The 14,225-nt window shown below is 42.7% G+C and overlaps 1 protein-coding gene across 2 annotated transcripts in view; it reads right to left on the reverse strand.

Annotated features, from left to right (window-relative positions):
• Nucleotides 1–1,341: 1,341 nt before the first annotated feature.
• tyk2 (tyrosine kinase 2) overlaps nt 1,342–14,225 on the reverse strand; it is an 88,359-nt gene continuing 75,475 nt past the window's right edge. For both annotated transcript variants that reach the window (XM_041177002.1, XM_041177000.1), the window contains 9 exons: nt 13,859–14,010; nt 12,146–12,296; nt 11,250–11,344; nt 9,410–9,602; nt 8,221–8,339; nt 7,628–7,800; nt 7,228–7,345; nt 6,519–6,629; nt 1,342–5,334 (listed from right to left, as the gene is read on the reverse strand). In XM_041177002.1, coding sequence (XP_041032936.1) covers nt 5,197–5,334; nt 6,519–6,629; nt 7,228–7,345; nt 7,628–7,800; nt 8,221–8,339; nt 9,410–9,602; nt 11,250–11,344; nt 12,146–12,296; nt 13,859–14,010 — 1,250 coding nt within the window. In that variant the 3' untranslated portion in view covers nt 1,342–5,196. The remainder of the gene's footprint in view (nt 5,335–6,518; nt 6,630–7,227; nt 7,346–7,627; nt 7,801–8,220; nt 8,340–9,409; nt 9,603–11,249; nt 11,345–12,145; nt 12,297–13,858; nt 14,011–14,225) is intronic.

Raw genomic sequence — 14,225 nt, forward strand, 5'->3', positions numbered from 1 at the left:
CCCAATATGGATCCCTGGGGAACTCCACGACAAATTTTCCTCCAGGCCAAAAAACATCAATTAACCATTCCTGTTTCCTGCCACTCGGCCAATTCCATTTTGCGACTGCCCCTTTTATTCCATGAACCATAACTTTTCTCACAAGTCTGTTGTGTGGCATTCTATCAAATGCTTTTTTGGAAGTCCATCTACACCACATCAACACACTGCCTTCGTCAGCCCGCTCTGTTACCTCTTCAAAATACTCAAGCATGTTAGTCAAATATGATTTTCCCTTAAGAAATCTCCTTAATTAACCTGCATTAGTCCATGATGATTAATACTGTACTGAATTTTGTTTCTAGAGGTAACCCCACCACTCAACTTAAACTGACTGGTCTGTACCTGCTGGGCTTATCCTTACCCCCTTTTTTGAACAAGGGTGTACTGTTTGCAATTCTTCAGTCCTCTGGCACCACCCAAGTCTAAAGATGACATAAAATTATGGCCAGCGTCTCTGCAATTTCCACTTTCACTTCCCTCGGTATCCTTGGATGCATCTCATCGGTCCCAGTGCCTTGTCAACTTTTAAGTAGACAGCCTATCCAATTTTAAACTCTTCCAGTGACTGAATTTCCTCCTCTTTCACCCTGGCCTGGATAGCGTCTTCTTCCTTGGTAAAGACAGATGCAAAGTATTCATTTAATACCTCAGCTACGTCCTCTGCCTCCAGTGTAAATCCCCTTTTTGGTCACTAAGCAGCCCTACTCTTTTTGCCACCCTTTTACTATTTATCTGCCTATAGAAGGCTTTGAAATTTCTTTTTATGTTAGCTGCCAGTCTCTTTTCATACTCCCTCTTTGCTTCTCTTGTTTATTTTTTCGCTTCCCCACTGTATTCAGCCTGGTTCTCAATTGTATTTTCTACCTGACACCTGTCATAAATACACTGTTTCTTCTTTATCTTAATTTCTATCTCCTTTATCATCCAGGAAGCTCTGGATTTGTTTGCCCAACTATTCCTTTTGAGGAATATACCTTAACTGTGCCAAATTATCCCTTCTTTGAAGGTAGCCCATTGTTTAGCTATTGTTTTTCCTGCCAACTTTTGGCTCCAATTTATTCGGCCCAGATCCGCTCTTACCCCATTGAAGCTGGCTTTCTGCCAGTTAATTATTCTTACTTCAGATGGAACTTTGTCCTTTTCCATAGTCATCCTAAACCTTACGATTCAATGATCGCTGTCACCTAAATGTTCTCCTACTGTCACTTGATCTACGCGGCCCACCTCATTCCCAAGAACCAGGTCCAACAGTACCTCCTTTCTCATTGGATTGGACACAAACTGCTGCAGAACAGACAATAGAATGAAACAGTTTATTACTTCAGGAAAGAATTACAGATGCTGGGATATTACACACTCAAATTATCAAAATAAAATATAAAATTGCAGGAAAAAAGTGAATTTATGCTTATTTCAAAAGCGTGGCAAAGAAATATTTACATATAGTCCAAACAAAATGGATTTAAGTCCCATTTTCCCTTAATTATTGGAAACAATTTAACCTACGATAAACACTTGTGTCATGTCCAATAGTACAAGAAAATAACCCACTCCACAGTCCATCTTTAACATCCAACTGATTAGATGTTTGGCATATGTGGAATCCATTCCCTACTTGTGCAATTAAAAATGAGCATTTAAGTATTAAAAAATTAATGAAAGACAACTGCTTTCCAAAAGTGCAAGGCATAGCCCAAAGATTTGGCTGGGGTGGGGGCAGAGGGAGGTGGCCTGATGTTAGTTTTACATGTTATGGAAAGGACAAGCAGAGTGTGGAGAGGAGATGCTCATGTGACTAAAAAAAATTCTTTCCCCATCTGCTGAGCCGACAAATCACGATGCAGAAGTGAAGCTGGCACAAGCACAAACGTCCATGGACAGACACGTAGAAAGAAGGACAAACGTGAGATCTCCAATGTTTGAACTAGATTTGTCCCCACAGCTGCTGATCCATCTAATGTAACACCAGAGGGGATGGGACTAGTGGGGTACAATCAGGCTTTAAAAAAGCGAGTTTTGCTGCTAAGGTATGAATCTTCTCATTCAAAAGCATAAATGGCACTACTCATTTAATGCAATCCGTCAAATTAAATGAATATCAATGCAGTTCAGTTATGAATAAATAGGTGGTGCAGGGAAAGGGAGATGCAACTCCATGAGTGAAACAGATAAAGGATGAGGTTAATAGAGGACTTCAGACGCCACCTAACATACTGACTGACAGAAACACACTAATAATATTTTCAAACACATTCCTGGACAATTAAGTCATTGTTGCCGACCTGAAGGAAAATGCTTTCTTGACAGACAGAAAGTGAGACAGGCACAGAGTTCAATCTTGCCTGAACCTGTCTAGAAAGTGCAAATACGTACGCGAGTCTATAGAGAGACACACACCAAAATAGAGTAAGTCTGCCTATCACTGTGAACTTACGATAATACTATATCAACAGTAAATTGGCCATGTATTCTTGTGCAAATGAGAGAACATAGTATACTTTATCCCCATCATTGACAATCACAATCAGTATATATAACCGCGAAGATAATTTTTTAAAACTCCCATAAAATTTGAGTTTTTTTTGGTGTTTTATATATAACTTTAGTGCAGTTCAAACCATCAAAGTCCTCTTCAGTTCAGGTTTTCTTGCCTGAATTGAGTTTCCGTTCAGCGACATAGTGATGCAAGTAATTTGGCGCAGACCTGTGCGTGTGTCTCAGTATGAACAGAGTTTCCCGGTTTGCTAGGCTGGAGAGATAAAGTCAGTTTCTCACTCCCACTCATTTCAGCAACAACTCAGCAAACTCACCATGATCATGGATGGTTGGTGAGTGTTGGAAACTGTCCTACACTGTGCTCCTTAAAGGTGGAAGGTTAATAATGTGGGCTCAGGGTTTGCTCTATTAACTCTAATCCAAAGTGCAGTCACACAGCATTTGCTTTTTTCACATCTCAGCACAGAAGGCGTCTTGGACAAGGTGAAACAGGTAAACATCAGCAGCTGGATCAACACTCAAAGTTTGGAGTTGGGTTCTTGTAAAATGATTAGCCGTGAGGGCCACACTCTAGTTATGTACTTGTCCCTTCTCCTCATTTGTCTTTTCCCACGGTGTCAAATCAAACCAGCTGAGACAGGGTCCAGGAAAGTGTCTGGCTTTGTGTAATCATTCCAAGTGGCTCAGGGTGCTTTAAAGTGATGAGCTTACTCCTGGAGGTTGGCAAAGTCAGTCACCATGACAACTTCATTGAAATCCGCACTGTCTGAAGACTTGACATCACATCCAAAGTCTGAGCAGTCCCAACACCCAGAGGAATGAACAAACGAACAGATCCTTGGTCAGGAGCCAGTTTAAAAAAATTGAAAACTGCTCAATGGGAAAACTGCTTTGGTAAGAATTAGTGAGTCTGATGGAGCAAGGACATTGAAAGATAAGCAGAAATATATCTGGACCTGAAGATCATTTTAAATGTGTATCAATTATATTAATGCAGCTCAATGCTATTACTGAGCTCATTAACTCCTTCCAAGCAGTTCCCCTCGAGTGGATCCTGGTGTTTTAAGTTTTAAACATTAGTTACATCATGTTAACTCCGCAATTCCACATGCGTAACCATCACTTTAATTGTGGCACCAAAAACATTTTGTGAAGACTGTCATCTGCATCCTCAAATTTCACTATCACCAGATATAAAATGTCTGAATACCAACAGAAAGGATGCGGTGGGACAGTGCATGCATGAACATCTCTGTCAATTGTACAAACGGCAGTCAGAAACTTAGAAGGAGACTGGTCCACTACTGCCTGCTCAAACCTGCAAGGTGAAAGCAGAGTATTTTGGATCAGCAACTTCTCCCCAGCCTCCACTCATCACTAGGCATCATAAAATACACAGAAGATAACATACATTTGGTACAGTGCTGCTGATAACACTGGCAGTTATGGTTTGACACACTAACAAAGTTTACCCATCTCCCTAGCTTCAGTCGGAAGTACAGCTCCGAGTATCTCACCTTGGACTGAAGTGCTGAGCTGTCACTTGCTCTATTTTAAGTTGCAGGGGGAATAATACTGTGACTTGCCAGTGAAGCCCACATCCCATGAATGAATGAATAAAAAAAGCTGTTTAATAAACCATAAATGTGCAAAACGCACAGGTCTTGGCACTTAGTAACAAGACCCAAAAATCTGCAATGCTAAAACAATACAACAGTAAAACATCCAGACTGTTCCTGGACAGGACATCACTGGATTTTCAAAGTCATTATGAAAAAAACATTGCTGTAATCAGAGCCATCATTGTAGCGAGTAGATTAGAGTAAATTTATATCTGATTTAAGCTTCATCAAGAGGTCAGAGTCTCACAGGTGCAAAGAGGCATCCTTCACAGGGGGAGAGTTGTAATTTATTCTGACTAAACGATCTGAAAAGCCATAGCCATTCTGCATGGAGTATACTACGGCAGTTATGAAATGCAAAGCGGAGGATGAGTCTCTACATATATATATATATTTGATTATCCCTATTTCAGAAAAAACTCAAACTCACAAGACTATATGTGAGGAAGGAGTTAATTAGTGAACCTTCACCAAATATCTTTTTCTCTGTCACGTCTTTTGGTTTCCATTCTTCAAGATTTTGATTGCACATCAATGATGCAGACAGGATACCAGAGATATTGTCTTAAGGATGAGACATTGAACCAAGGCTTTGCCCGTTTAGACAGTTTGAAGACTCTCAGGGAAGCTCTGCTCGCATCCTGGGCAACATCCATCCCCTGTCCATGAAATCCAGAGTATCGGCTCATTTATCTCATTGCTGTTTGCAGGAGCTTGCTGTGCAGAAAAAAAACCTCTGTCTACACAGTGATGGACTCTTTACAAAGTACTTAAATTAGCTGTGAAGTGCTTCAAGATGTCATATCACGAAATGCATATTAAAAGTGCAAGGAAAGAAACACAAGGAGAAAGAGAGATGGAGAGGGAGCAGGGCTTGGCGAGGCAACACTAGATGTGACCACAGAAAGGTGGTCAAATTGAAAACTGCAGATCATTCAGTTATTGCCGATTAATTCTGCAGCATTTTGAGAATGTCACCCAAAAAAAAGGGGGAAAGATAAAGATAGAATTAGATTAGTCTGGGGAAATTGGCGTTTTATAACTTCTGCAGAATGTTTGAAGTTTCAATCTTTTTATATCTTTCATAAAGCCTCTGAAAGAATGGAATCAGCTCCTGAAAAGTGGGGCGTTGAGTTGGATCAGATTCCCAACACTTGTTCATCAGATGGTAAACCTGGGGAAAGAGGGAGAGAGGAAAGGAGAGTGAGCTTTACACATCATTAAACAGCTAAGAAAATGTCAAGCATTTTCTTCCCCAAAGCTAATGCTTGGGTGGGACCTATTAAAGAACACTCATTTACTGCCAGTTATCTCTTCTTCCCTTTCCTCTTATGAAGATAGAACCTATTATTGCACAGCCTCCCTAGCTGCAAGTTAACCTTGGCGCAGAGTTGCCATCAGTAAGGCCATCCTGATTCTTCTCGGACCCATCAGTCATTCTGCAGTACGAGTCACTAAATATCAATCAGGATCAGCAACCTTGGCAATACAACCAATTCATAGCTACGTTAATGCCGGCTGTAGAACTGCTAGTGTCACTCTGACAGATCTGCCAGCTCAGATTTCTGCATACTAATGACAATCTGGGATATAAGGATAGGGGGAAAAATGGCAGAGAGCTAGATTATCAGCCATGATTACGCTATAATGGTGGAGCTGGCTTGACAGGCCAAATGGCCTAATCCTGCACCCATTTTCCTAATTCAGTGCCAATTATGGGCACTTTTGTACTTTGGGTCCAAACTACCAACTCTCAAAATGCTGACAAGCCGGTATGAGTAAATTCAAACCCAAGTGTCAGGGATTAACTGGGCTGAAATGTTAGGAAGGATTTCGAGGCCTGATCATGCTTGCAGAAGCCATTCACTAGAGTGACAGTCAAGGGATTTCAGTTCTAGGTTGGGCAGCGGTGACAGATTCCAGTCCAGTACCTTAAACAGTAAACTCCTGAAACAAGAACAGAACCTGCTGAAAAAACTCAGCAGGTCTAACAGCAACTTTGGAGAGAAAAGAAAAGAGTTAATAACTGAAGAGTCATACCAACTCGAAACGTTAACTTTTTTCTCTTCACAGATGCTGTTAGACCAGCTAAGTTTTTCCAGCATTTTCTGTTTTTGTTTCAGGTTTCCACCACCCGCAGTATTTTGCTTTTGTCTCTCCTCAGCCTGCCTGTAACCTAAGAAAGCAGGCCATCAGCTCATGTTGGCTCAGGAAGAAAATAATCAGGAAGCTGAGTGACCCTGAATATTTACCATCTGAGGCACGGGGGAGAGCCAACTTATCAGGAATGGAAACACTGTTCCAATAACTGGAGATTCATTTTAAAAGTAGTTGTTCGCCTGAAATTTCTGTTCTTACCTCTAAGGGACAGGATTTCGGGCAAGGCAAGCGCTGTCCCCTTTCCAGCAGATCAATCAGTCGTACCACGGTCATCTGTCCATGCGTCACTCCAATCATCTCAATAAATTTCTAAGAAGAATGGTTGAAAATACCTAAATAAGTCAGAGACTTCACCTCAAAAGCTCAAAATTATATGGGCCCTTTCAAACTGAATCCTGAGCAGGAAACAGCCACAGCAAGTATGCCAGCTACACTACATGAGATGGTGTGGCAGAGTGCACAGAGGGAGAGAGGGGCAACAATACAACTGTACAATACACAGTGGCACCTGGATGTCGCTCTCTGCCACAGTCATGGGGAAAACTCAAGCAGGGTCATAGACACCTTTCTGTAGCGAATGGTTCTGGCTGGTCCTGGATCCTTCACAGTTATCACAGGAAATGGGCCAGCTAGTGGCGCCGTGGGTTTGACACGGGCCTTTTCCCCAACGAGGTGCTGGTTCTGAATCCAGCCCACTGATGGGATAACAATCGCTTGTCTCCATCATTCAGAAAGCCCCAATCCCACAGGACAAATGGCACCTGATCACATCACTCGTATAGGGAACAGGCAAAGGGGCACTGGGAGAGTAAAAGAACTCAGATGGGATTTCTTTAAACAAAGATGATTTGAAGTGTTTGAACTTGTACAGAATTGGTGGAGGAAGTGCGGGGGACAGAAGACTTACCGCTGGTGGACTCTGGCGGGCTTCACAGAATGTTAGAAGCTCGTATAACGTGACTCCAAATGACCAAACATCAGAGGCAAAATTGAATTTTCCTTCCTTGAGACAGTCAACAGCATACCTGGAGCAAGACACGAGAGCATAAATAGGGGTCCCTGAGTTACACCTACACTCAGCCATTAACATAGGCCATCAAAACACACAGCTCTCTTTACCTTCTCACTTTGGGTTTGGTGAACAGACGCATACATCAGGATTGAGCTTAGCTGTCATTCACATTCCCCTGTGTCACCTGCCAAATCTCACCATGAAGAATGGGGAGAGCTGGGCATTTGCCCTGGGAGCAGTCACTCGCATTCGCACCCTGTTAGAACTGCCCCATGGCTGCTATGCAGGAACTCACCAGAACACAGGGCTGTCTCCATCATCCTTCACTCGGTAATAGTCCTGGTGTTCCGGGATCGCCTTGGCAAGCCCAAAGTCTCCAATCTTCACCACATTCTCATTTTCCACAAGTACATTTCTTGCAGCCAGGTCACGGTGCACGTAACGCTGGGACTGTAGGTAGGACATGCCCTGAATGAAAGACACAAAGAATAAGGGTCAAAGACCTGTCCACTAGCTTTAGAAAGTGAGGCCTGATTGCGAGGCCTCTATTCTAACATACTTGGTATCACACTCGCGTTCCTGTGCTGCTGCTGGAATGATAGTAATGTTACCTACTGGGGCTAACAGGTTGGGATTGAACAATGGAGATTTCAGTGAACAGTGTAGGTTTCAGTTAAATATTGTGGAGTTTCTCCTCAATCCTCTCTGGCAAGCAATTCCCTGGTACCATTTCCTGGAGTCTACATTAATGACACAGCAGGCTAAACAAAACAGTATATCAACATAATGCAACACACAAGCACCAAGACAGCACTAAGTATGGAACAATTTAGGATATTTAACTAACCTACTCAAAAAGCAAAAAAAAAATCTGGTATGCATTTTTACCTGGCAAATCTGCTTGGCAAACAACAGAAGCTGCCCAAGTCCTATATTGTGTTTTGGGAGGTAATCCCTCAGACTGCCCAGGGGCAGGTACTCCATGATCAGCTGTACGATCTGACCTCCTGGGAACACAGCAAAGGTAAACATTTAGCCTAAAGATTGGATTTGTCTCGGTTAATAACAACAACTTGCAGCAACATGGGGACTTTGATGTAGCAAAGCATTGCAAGTAAATGGAGTGTACTCTACTCAGGAAGGTCATGCAGCTCGCTTCTTCCTTTGTCAATACTTCCTTTGTCAATACTGACTACTGACTGTTCTTCCCTTCCCTCAGGCCTATTTGCAGCTCTTTTGCTCTTAATCTAGTCTCTGACTGTCTCCTGTGAAGTTCTACCTTTGCAGGGTCTCTTTTTTTGAGATCTCAGTTGCCCCTTTCAACACTTGTAAGCAAACACCTGGATTGATCCTGCAGCTTCATACCCTGAAGACAGGAGAGGCAGAAACACATAATAAGCCATGTTCTTTTCAGTTCCATTTAAAGCCATAACCTTCTTCTTGAGCTTTTTGGTCAACAGACGGTTTTTGGGTTTCCTTACCCTGTGTCATACGCAGTTTTCTAAATGTCCCACATACAACACACTTCTGCCACCATTTGATCACACTGTTCTCAATTACTGCCTCCCACTGGTACACTCTATTTGTTTTATATGGGATGCTTTTAAATGACTTCCTCTCTGCTTTAGCTCCTGTTTATTTCTGTCACTGAGTTTTATTTATCTCGGCCTTGCCTTTCCTTTTTAATTCTTCCACTCCCTTTCTCCCAGGATCTGGACAACATTCCTCCTTCAATCGACATCACCAAAACAAATTAACTGTTTATTCATCATGTGTGGGATCTTGCTATGTTCAAATTAACTGTATTTCCCAGCATAACAAGTAATTATAATTCAAACGACTGTGAGGTACTTTGGAATGTTAAAGATACTCTATAAAAGCAAGTCTGTTTGTTCTTCCTTTAGGGGCAGACTGTTGAAGGTTTCCGGCCAGCATAGGTTACAACATTAGGAATGTAGCCCTTATCTACTCTGGAGGCTTTTCTCTGCATCATGGACAGTCAGATCACTTATTAAGCCGGTGGTGAGTTTAACGCCGAGTGGGAATACCTGCTGGCACTCCAGGCTCCCATTGTTACCTTGCTCACTGCTGCTGCCTTTGTACTTGACGATGTTGTCGTGATACAATGTTTTCAGAATCTCGATCTCCCGTGTCCAGCTTGTATGGAGTTCTTCGCTACATTCTGACTTCAATGATTTCACTGCCACAACTTCCCCTGTGCCATCATTAAATGGGTCATAAATGTACAGACCCACCTTGCCAAAATGACCCTAAAACAAAAGCAAGTTATTTAAGTTTAAAATATTGCTTTCTCGGTCCAATCTCTTCCACATTGCTCCCCAGACATTTGTCATCTGATATCTTCTCAACAACCATTCTTTCTTCATCAGGCCAGATACCTTGGCAAGGTATTTGTCCAGGGTGGGTGTCACAACCATAAGCCTGGCCACATCCAACATCCCCACACACGGACAGATGTGTGGCCACACAAAAAATGGAGCAGGTCTCATTGGAGTGACCAGGAATGGAAACCTGTTCCTGTTATAGCCCAAAGGCTCTGAGCCCAACGGCAGGTCCCATAAAGTGACTCCAATGAAGTTAGCCATTTCTATAAAGCTCAGGATCAGGTTCCTCCTGCTGAAACAGTGGGTAATCACCAGCTCCCAGCCAACTAGAGCTCAATAGGAGGAAGGAGCAGAGAAGCATTGCTGGCTGAGACATCACTGCTCCTCTGAGCAGCCTCAGCTCTAAATTTCTCACTACCAGGTCATCTCGGGTGATCTTGCTGTTGGTTACTGCTACCTAGCCAGACCTATTGACTGTCCATGTGTTTGGGTTGTGACAGATCAGTTCAGATGTGATGGCCACTCAGCCAGATCCTTCAGACCTTCCTTGCCCTGTCAACTACCGCCAATATGACAGGCTCAGATCACAAGGATCTTTTACAGGGATTCACTTATCTAAGGGCTGAAACACCTCATGTGAGGATGGCCAAGAGGTGGTGTTAGATATTTTTCTTTGAAGTCTTGTTTAAGAGTGTGCTGACCCACTGATGGCCTGAAACATATGGAGTTACGCACAATGACAAACAGGAAAAGACCATGCAGCCAATACATGGTCAACACATCAGTCGACTAAGCACAAGTCATCATCATTGTGCTTTGATATAAGAACCTTTCTTCACAATTTTTGGACAAATTAGACACTGGTCATTCGCATCTGCATTGGTATCAGCCTAGACATGGGGTAAAATCTCCTGGTCTCCTGATTATATAGGTCCTTTGTGAAATCATTTCCCTGCGTTCTCAACCCAATTGCAGTAGATACAAATCCCAAAGAACATAATGCTCCCTAACAGCGCTCAAGATTAATTATGTCCCTCAAACAGGCTATGGGGTGGCTGGTGTAAGAAATAGAACAAATGTTGAATGGTACAGTAGGGGCAGCGCTGCTCAAGCTGGGGCACACTGGTGGGGGAAGAGTCAAAGGAGCTTAACTCCACATCAGAATTCACTCCACCTGACCTTGGGGCACTTGAAGCTGACACTGGGTACTCAAATTGGAGAGTAATCCACATCACCCCACTATTGACGTTCTTCAATAAGCACAAAATTCACATGTGAAAGAGACAATTAGAATTGACTTTGTGCCAGTTTCTGTTCTAGACAGAATCACACGTTATGCTGAAAGACAGAAGCACTGATCCCAGACCGACTCTGCTCTATAACTGGACCAAGATATGAATGAATATAACATTCACAAAGTCAATACACCTCCTTTGTCAGAATTTGTACATTATTGCAGCCAGCTTATACAGACAAATGCAACACCAGGGCCAGGGTCCCCTCATCAGTTATCCAGCATGACACACAGTATTTACCAACAAATAGGAGGATGCCAGGTGCAAGCAATCTCACCTCTCCAAGGTCTCGGACTTTCTTCAAGTAGCGTTTTTGGAAGACAGTGGGGTCTGAGACAGCTGGCACTGAATTTTCACAAGAAATATCTGGATCTAAGAGTCAGAAAGCCATTAAACATTAGAACTGGGAATCTGGATCAGCAGCAAGCAGCATGGGGCAGAACACAATTGCCAACATAGGTGAACAAAATATAAAAATTCACCGTGGCAATATTCTCATGTCTCCCCCATATACAAAAATAACAAAACCAAGTGTAGTTAGACCAAAATTTGCATGTAACCTTTCCCATTCTGAGCAAATCCTTTCCAATTCATTCTCACTCTGATAATTCCTGTTTTGATCCACAAGTCCTGCTCAGTGCACAGAGTAGCAAACTGATCCCCACAGCAAAGGCTGCTCTACATCATAGTGACACCCCCTAAACAAAGCTTTTTTTTGCAGAGTTATTAATATGCAATGACTATTTTATCCATTAACTATTTTTTCAATCGCCCATCTATTCATCCAGAAAAGACAATAATCCCAGATCACAGTCTTCCTATAGGCTTTCCACCTTCAGCATTATATCTGGAAAGCCATTCTGCCTGATCACGCGATTTATGTGAATAATTTCTTTAATTCAGCCATAGATTTTTCTGTGTCTGGTTGGTTTGAACTCAGAGCAGGAATTTAGCAGGTGTGCAATAGTTAAACCCAGCCTCTCAAACAGGAGCAGAAAGTACTGGAAACACTCAGCAAGTCAGTGCTCACTTTGCCAAACATCCCACAGACATGGAGATGGGGAGACCCTGACTGACCAGGCCAGGCGCACTTTGGCCCTGGCAGAGCGGCCCACCCCAAACTCCACTAACTCAGCCACATTAAGGAAGCAGTCATAGGGCCAGGTGCCTTACTTTGCTGCTGTAGCATTGTGAGTTCCCGTAGAATTGTCCGGAAAGATGGCCGTTGGTTTGCCTCGTAGCTGTGGCATTGGCTGTTCAGGTCAGCAAGTTCTTTACAGGAGGGTTCCGGAAGTTTCCCTTTCATCTCGTAAAACCTCTTTTTCTGTTCAAAAAAAAAATCAGAAAACGGCATTTTAACGCTTACAATTTATTACTCCAATCTAAAATCAGAGGCTGGTCAGGATGATTACAGATCTACCAGGTAAACATCCTTTTAACCTAATAAGCTTCAGTCTGAAATAAAAACAGAAAATACTGGAAACAGTCAGGTCCGAGCTTGGCTGCTGGATTAAGCATCTCCTACACCCGGGAGAGGGAGGGAGTGGGGAAATTATCATTGCAGAATCTCTCCCTGACACCCTCACCTCCCAGCATCTGAGCTGAGAGTGTATAGTAAGAGGCTGATGGAGATGGGGAACCAGACAGTCCTCAGAATTAGAAACTGGTATGTGGCAAACAAAAGAGGAACTCAAAGGACAGAAATATAGAAGGAAGCAAACAGGTTTGAGCTGAAAGGCATGGACATACATCTATCTTAGGCTGGGTGAACTTGCTGTTGGCAGCTATCCTGAAGACTGGCTGATTTCCTGGAAGGTTTTCCACTAGGAACAAATCAGGCTCAGCCTCCACTAACAGAACTGATGATGCAGTCAAGCACTCCAAATTTTAGGGTAAGTAAATTAACCTGGAACACTCTCCCCCACAAAAAACTGCTGCTTGGGGGGTGGGGGTGATGAGCAACTGAACATTTCACAATTTACAAAGGAGGATGTGGTGTATTTGAATTTTCAAAAAGCCTTTGATGAAATCCCACATAAGTGGTTAGTGTGTAAAATTAAAGCACATGGGATTGGGGGTAATATACTGGCATGGGTTGAGTAATGGTTAGCAAGCAGGAAACAGAGGAGGAATAAATGGGTCTTTTCTACAGTGGCAGGCAGTGACTAGTGGGGTGCCTCAAGGATAAATGCTTGGGCCCCAGCTAATCACAATCTATATCAATGATTTGGGTGAGGGAACCAAATGTAATATTTCCAAGCTTGCTGACAACACAAAACTAGGTGGGAATGTGAGCGACGAGGAGGGGGTTAAGAGGCTTGAAGGCGATTTAGACAGGTTGAGTGAGTGGGCAAATACATGGCAGATGCAGTATTAAATGAAGTTATCCACTTTGGTAGGAGAAACAGAATGGCAGAGTATTATTTAAATGGAGAATGTACATCAACATTTTCCAATCTAAGGGACCTGAGTATACTTGTACACCAATCACTGAAAGCAAGCATGCAGGTGCAGCAAGCAGTTAAGGAGATAAATGGTATGTTGGAAACTAACTGGAAAATTCTATTAATTTGCTTCAAATTTCCATCCTTTCCTCGTCTTCATATAGTCCATCTCCAACTCCTCATTCTTACTTAAAGGAAACACCTTAATCTTTTGCCCTACCCACCCCAGAGATAATCCAGCAATGGTTCACTGTATGGGAGGAGATTGCAGCTTTAACCCTGACTCTTCCAGCCACTGTGTCCCAGTACACTGCTGCACTGACCACTACTGACCAACCTTTCTACAGATGATCAATTCAGGAGAATTTTTGTCCTCTTTACTTTGCTAGCTCAGATTGTGATTTACCTCCGACAGTGTCCACAAGCTCAGATTGTGATTTACCTCCGACAGTGTTCGCTCCTTCAGTGGAACTTCTCCATTGCAGCATATTTCCAGTACGGTTGTCCCAAAGCTCCACTTGTCAGCACCCAGACTTAACTTGTTAACATTTTGGACACACTCTGGAGCGATCCAAGGAATTCGCTCGACACGCTCTGGGAAGGCAAGGATTTTCAAAGATCAGGGCTTTATCAAACTGTTCTTCAATCCTTAAACAAACAGCTATTTAATTCTAAACATTACAAAGAGATAGATGTGTAATGACTGGAATCTCGCAGTTACTATATTTTATATTTACACCAGTTTGTTTATTTTGTCAGTTCTGTTTTCTCTCCTGTGGTCCACAACTACACCCTGTACTTACAGCATC

The sequence above is a fragment of the Carcharodon carcharias genome, chromosome 30 (genome assembly GCF_017639515.1).
Source record: "Carcharodon carcharias isolate sCarCar2 chromosome 30, sCarCar2.pri, whole genome shotgun sequence".
NCBI classification, from domain to species: Eukaryota; Metazoa; Chordata; class Chondrichthyes; order Lamniformes; family Lamnidae; genus Carcharodon; species Carcharodon carcharias.